Raw genomic sequence first — 6000 nt, 5'->3', positions numbered from 1 at the left:
GTTGCAGCATATGCTTGAATCACAGGAAAGTGCTGTGCACTGCTTCTCCAGAGAAAAGCATTTATCTCCAGGTTTTAAAAAACTGTTTATTCCTTGCATGGACTCGTATTTATTTAAAGTCACCCCAATAAGGATGACGGACATACCGTTTGCGAAAGTTGGTATGTCTCCTTAAGTTTCCACCAACGTTTTTTTTCTTCTTCTTCTTGTTAAATTTAAGCTGCCTGCTCCAGGGCATGGTGCGAACACTTAACAAGGCCTGGCGCAAAGAATTCCAGGGTTGGTTTCCCGACCTCGCGCCAGCTGTGCGGGGCGGGCGGAAAGCGCGCGTTCCCAGCTCTTGCCCACAGGCCTTTGGCAGCCTCGCAGCTTCGGGCAGATGGAGTTTCCGGCCTCGCTTAGTGGTCGCCGGGTCATCCGCCCGAGCTCCTTTCTGCCTGAGGTCAGGGCCCCGGGAAGAAGCGCGCCGGCGGTCCGAGCATCCGGAGGGCAATTCCGCGGTGGGTCCACACCCTCCTCGCGCTCCGCTCGCTCCCTGCGCGCCGGGCCGGGCGCCGGGTGGCAGGGCTGGCCGCCGCAGCTCTGAGGTTGGGCCCTCCCCCGGGGTGATTTCAGCGCTGAAGGTGGAAATGCGGAAGTTTCCAGCTGCGACTGACAGATGAGGCTCGCGTCCCGCTCGGCACGTGCTGCTGCAGCCCTGCGGCGCACCGGGCCCCCGCTGGGCGCCTCACGAGACCCTAGAGGCCGAAGAGCCGCCGGCGCGCCATGGCCACGCTGCCGAGCGCAGAGCGCCGCGCGTTCGCGCTCAAGATCAACAGGTAAGAGGCGCCCCGCGGCGGACTCGCGGCCGCACCGCCCCAGCTGGTGGAGTGCGGCGCCTGGGCAGCTCCAAGGGGTGGGGGTGGAGGTTGCCGCCGCCAGAGTCCCAGGGAGTCCGCGGGGAGGGGTGGCGCCCGAGACACGGCGGGGGGCCCGGGGCCTCGAGGCGGCTGCGGTGGGGCCGTTGAGCGCGGGATGGCTCGAGGGCTGGGCTCAGCCAGCTCCTCCCCGAGAATCCCAGTCCCCCTGATAGTCCTGTCACCAGTGCCTCTTCCCGGAGCCACGTCCCCAGCCCCGCCTCGCCCGCGCCGCCCTCGGGGTTGACAGGTGGCCGGGCCCGGGTAGTGGGAAGGACGCCCGGTTAGCAGTGCTGGGGCACGCCACGGAGTTTCTCATAAACTGCGCCTTGCCTTGAGGCTGCTCCGAGAAGGGGCGAGAGAAGAAGTGGTTGAAATGAGGAGAGTTTTGCTTTGAGGCAGCTGCTTCAAGATTTCGGTTGTTCTGAGGAGGACGCTTTCCCCTCTCGTTTTATTTTTCCAGAAAAAAGTTTGGCTCCTACTGACATCGCTATTTTTATTCTCTGGTCCAAAGGAGCCATGAAGTGGAAAAAGTGATTTTTTAAATTCTCCGTTTAAATAAACAAAAAGGAATGGCCTGTGGCTGACATTTTTACATTTCTAGCACTCCAGCAAAGAACTAAGGACATAGATCCAACCCACCATCCAATTCATAATCAAAACTGCACAAACTAAATGCAAGCACATCTACTGCTCTCACTAAAGGTGCTTTAACTGCAGTTTTTTCTCCACTGAAAACTGCCGAGAAGTGTTTGGAGACATTTTTGTCGTGCCCTGAGAAATCTAGACTGTCTGGTTAAAAGATAATATGAAATTCATCCTGAAGGGTCAACTTATTATTTTACTACCCTCATTGCTCTAGGATTAGTCTTCTTTTAGCTGAGCCTGTGAAAGGCTAGTTCCACAGTCCATTTTTGTGCTGCTAGACTGTGAAGAGGTTTCAGCCACGGGGAATTAGAAGCCCGGAATAATAAGGTGGTAAGGTCTTGCAGAGGGCATATTGAGCTTTACTGGCCTTTTTATTTCCACCTATTGTGTAGCTGTGAGCAAACCACTTCTCTTACCTTACTATTTCTTCATCTTTAAAATGAGTTTAATTATTATTGTGTACTGTGTATTAATGTTGGAGGCCGAAAGGTAGTAGTCAAAAGGCATAAAGTATATCAGGGATTTCCCTATGGGGATTTTTTTCTGCATCGGGTTTCGTGCCTGTTGCCATGCAGGAGGGGCAGTTCGTTTGGGGGCTGAGGGAAATCAAACTGAAGTTCCTGATGGATGTACCACTTGTCATAGCTGCTGCTCTTCTGTCTCTGTGAATTTCAGGTCAGGTGGTATGACTGACAGAAATATGTTAGAGCCTTGGGGTTGGGTGGAATTAATCTGAGGAGAGCAGTAGAACCTGCATTGATCCCTGCAAGGCAGTCTTGAAAGCAGCAGTGGGGTTGGTGTAGCCTGGGGTTTCAGAATAAAGGCCCTTTCTGACTTACTTAAAATGGTATGGATGATCCTATTTGCAAAGCAGAAATAGAGACACACAGAGAACAAATGTATGGATACCGAGGGGTAAGTGGGAGGGTGGGAGGAATTGGGAGATTGGGATTGACACATATACACTGTTGATACTATGTATAAAATAGATAACGAACGAGGACATACTGTATAGCACAGGGAACTCTACTTAGTGCTCTGTGGTGACCTGGATGGGAAGGAAGTCCAAAAACGGGGGGATATATGTGTATGTATGGCCGATTCATTTTGCTGTACAGTAGAAACTAACACAACATTGTAAAGCAGCTATACTCCAATAAAAATTAATTTAAAAAACCAATAATACCTGTGTAACCATGACAAATACTAATCTATTAATCCAACGAAACAAGATAAAACTGAAATAAAAACAAAGATTCTAAAAAAAAAAAAGAATAAAGGCCCTGGCTGGAATCACATCTGCTTACCGATTGGCTCTCTGCACCAGACTAACTGTGTGACACTGGGCATGCTAATTAACCTCTCTAAACTTTGAGTTTTTATATGTTGAATGGAGATATTCATCGTATCAATACCTACCTTGTATGACTGTTGAGAGGATAAAGTGAAATAATATATACAAAGTGCTTAGAGTGCCCGGCTCAGAATAAATGTTAAATAAATGCTAGCTGGCTTCATCCACATTACTGTCAGCTTCATCATTGTCGTCATCATCTCCATTGCCACCAACGTGAAGATTCTGAGAAAGAAAGGTAGGAAGGAAAGCTGAAGCTGGAGAGCTTCCTGTGCAGGGACCAATGGGCTGGGAACAATGATGCCAGTAGCAGGTTGGAGCCCCCTTGGGGTTGAAGTTCTTGCTCATATGTCTTCCATCTCTGTGCTGAGGTTGCCAGACACACCCAGTGGAACAGAATGCATGATGCAATCTGACCAAGAAAGGCCCCCCTCAAGTTAAATAAAATTTAAAATGTTCCCTAATCCTCAGGCAAAAATAAGGATTGGATATTCCTGTTTAGGGGGTTCTGTTTTCCCTTTGGAAGCATTTTGTGTACTGGGTAGAGAGTTATGCAGAGGAGCTTGGCAGAAATTATTGTTCAAAGGAATGGATTAATAAGGGCATACCTAGTATTAAGATAATATTAAAATGCACCATTTATTGATCATTTAGTATGTCCCAGACACTGTATCATGTGCTTAACAGATTATATTGTTAGATTTTTACAAAAATCCTATGAGACTCACCTGACGTCTCATACAGAAGAAGAAAATGAAGCTTGGAGATGTAGTTGCACAGGCCATGTAATTTGTTCAAGGCCATGCAAACATCAGAGGCAGAGCTGGGATTACAAACTGCTTCAAAGACTGTTCTTAACTGGGCATGTGCTATTTTGATCCACATTTCTTAAGAATTTCCTTTAAAAGCAAGTAAGTAATTAAAAAAAAAAACCTTTCAGTAGCAGCATTGCAGATTGTTCTGATCAGTGTTTAACATGTAAACAAACTGTGATGTTTTGCAGTTTTAAAGTTGGAAAAGAAAATATTTTCCCTTGCATGCCTATGTACTTTTCTTTTTTTAAAATAGATTAACTTAAAAAAGTAAGGCAATGTTGCAAATATGGCCATCAATACATTCAGCATATTTTTCACCTTTCTACCCTGAATGATACAAACTATCATTAAAAAATGTTTGTGGGGTTAAATCCATGTGCTCCCTATAAAGGAAATACTCATATCTGATATATTAAAAATTTTACTTGTAAAAAGCTGAGTTCTGCCCATACCAGCCTAAAGAAAGAGTGAGCAGACTACCTCACAGTAGGAAAAGAATGTTCCTCATTGTTCCCAAATTCTTTGGCTTCCTGCAAGCAGCATTGCCCAGTCTAGGGGCAGGACCAAAGTGAAGGAGGAACCTGGGAATGCCCACCAGTGCCCATTCCCCCATGATTGCCCTGGCTCTTTCATATTCTTATGAAACCTAAATTTCCATGTGTTGGAAATCATCATAGGATTTTTTTGTTGTTGCATTTTGAGCACCAAGTGTAATTGTATGATGTGATCGTATGATGTGTTACAGTTGAACATCTCTCTAGAACCCACAGCTTGGGGAGATACAAGAGAAAAGATCTACCACTGAATTTTTCTAAGCTGGAAGAGTAAAGTTTAATTTCTTATAAGTGTTAGATATTTGTCTTTGTTTCAGTTTAATTGTCACTAACTTCCTGTGCGCAAAGGAAAGACTACATCTGAATTAAGCAGTTCATAATTATGTTTGCATTGGGGAATTCAGGCACTGCTGCATTAAGTGTCATAATACATTCCTTGTATGAGCGCCAAGTCTTATCAACTACCTTTCTTTCTTAGTAGCATTTAGGGCTTTCGTGTGTTATAAAAATTATTATTACTATTCTGAAAATTCGTTAAACAAAATCTTAGTTTCTTTCAAACACAGGATATAGAACTAGATCAAATATTAAAGTAATGTAAGGACGTTGGGTAAAGAGGAAAAATGCACAATGTAGAAAAAATATTAATGATCCTCTGGACATTAAGGATTGAAAGGGGTAAATAATAATGACTTATGCTTGTATAATTCTTACTGTATGGCAGGTATGGGTCTATGCATATCATAACTCATTCACCCCTGTGATGTAGGAACAATTACTATCTCCATTTTACAGATGGAAAAACTGGGCACTAAGGACTTATGAAAATTGTCCAAAGTCACAAACAGCTAAGACCAGAGCTGTTATTCAAATGCAGGCAGCCTTGCTTCAGAATCCTCTCCCTAAACCACTATACACCATGCTACTGTCTCAGTTTTTTTTTTTTTTGCGGTACGCGGGCCTCTCACTGTTGTGGCCTCTCCCGTTGCGGAGCACAGGCTCCGGACGCGCAGGCTCAGCGGCCATGGCTCATGGGCCCAGCCGCTCCGCGCGGCATGTGGAATCTTCCCAGACCAGGGCACGAACCCGCGTCCCCAATGTACAAAGTGACATGGACATTGACAATGTAATGAGATCATAACATGACATTGTAAATCAAGTATACTTCAATAAAAAAAGAACAATCCCAATAATTTTCGGCATAAAGACCAGAAAAAGAAGAAGGCACTGAGCTGTTCCTGAGACGTGTTTGCTAATTTTGTCTGCAAAAATGATGCAAGCATAAAATATATGTATTCATATGTCTAAATGCACGTCTGCAGTGAAACAGTGCTATTCTTCAGTAGTGATGGCAGAGCAGGATGTGGTTGCTTTCAGAAATTGCTTCATTCATCGGACGTGTTCTAGACCAAAAACCACGAGAAGAGGCTTCAGGCAATTGAACTCAGAAATTTGGTCTTTCACATTCAGAATCATTTTATTTTTGGATTCTTGGAAAAGCTCCACTTGAACTTCAGTCATCTAGTACAATAGAAAGAACCTTCTGCCAGGGTGAGCTTTTCAATTGGAGTTCTTTGAGCTCTGACAATTCACATGTACATATAAAGTCAGTGTTTACTTCTGCATGGCAAAGAAAATATAATTATGTCATGTGGTTACCTAGGGAGAGAGGAAGAGTTCAGGGGACCAGGTCTCACATCTCCACTCCCCACACAGAGCTAGTGATGGAATGA

At 45.0% G+C, this 6000-nt stretch overlaps 1 protein-coding gene across 3 annotated transcripts in view; it reads left to right on the top strand.

Annotated features, from left to right (window-relative positions):
* The first annotated feature begins 466 nt into the window (after window positions 1-466).
* The window catches only part of DOCK8 (dedicator of cytokinesis 8), a 224196-nt gene continuing 218662 nt past the window's right edge, over window positions 467-6000 (top strand). Inside the window, exon 1 of one of the 3 annotated variants that reach the window (XM_089913262.1) lies at window positions 467-818. In XM_089913262.1, coding sequence (XP_089769388.1) covers window positions 766-818 — 53 coding nt within the window. In that variant the 5' untranslated portion in view covers window positions 467-765. The remainder of the gene's footprint in view (window positions 819-6000) is intronic. The other 2 variants (XM_089913260.1, XM_022573565.3) reach the window with 2 other exon arrangements.

This window comes from Delphinapterus leucas, chromosome 6 (assembly GCF_059928025.1).
Source record: "Delphinapterus leucas isolate spDelLeu-1000000601 "Yukka" chromosome 6, BTC_Dleu_Yukka2, whole genome shotgun sequence".
NCBI classification, from domain to species: domain Eukaryota; kingdom Metazoa; phylum Chordata; class Mammalia; order Artiodactyla; family Monodontidae; genus Delphinapterus; species Delphinapterus leucas.
The sequence above is the reverse complement of the archived record's forward strand: the minus strand, read 5'-3'. Positions and strand labels throughout refer to the sequence as shown.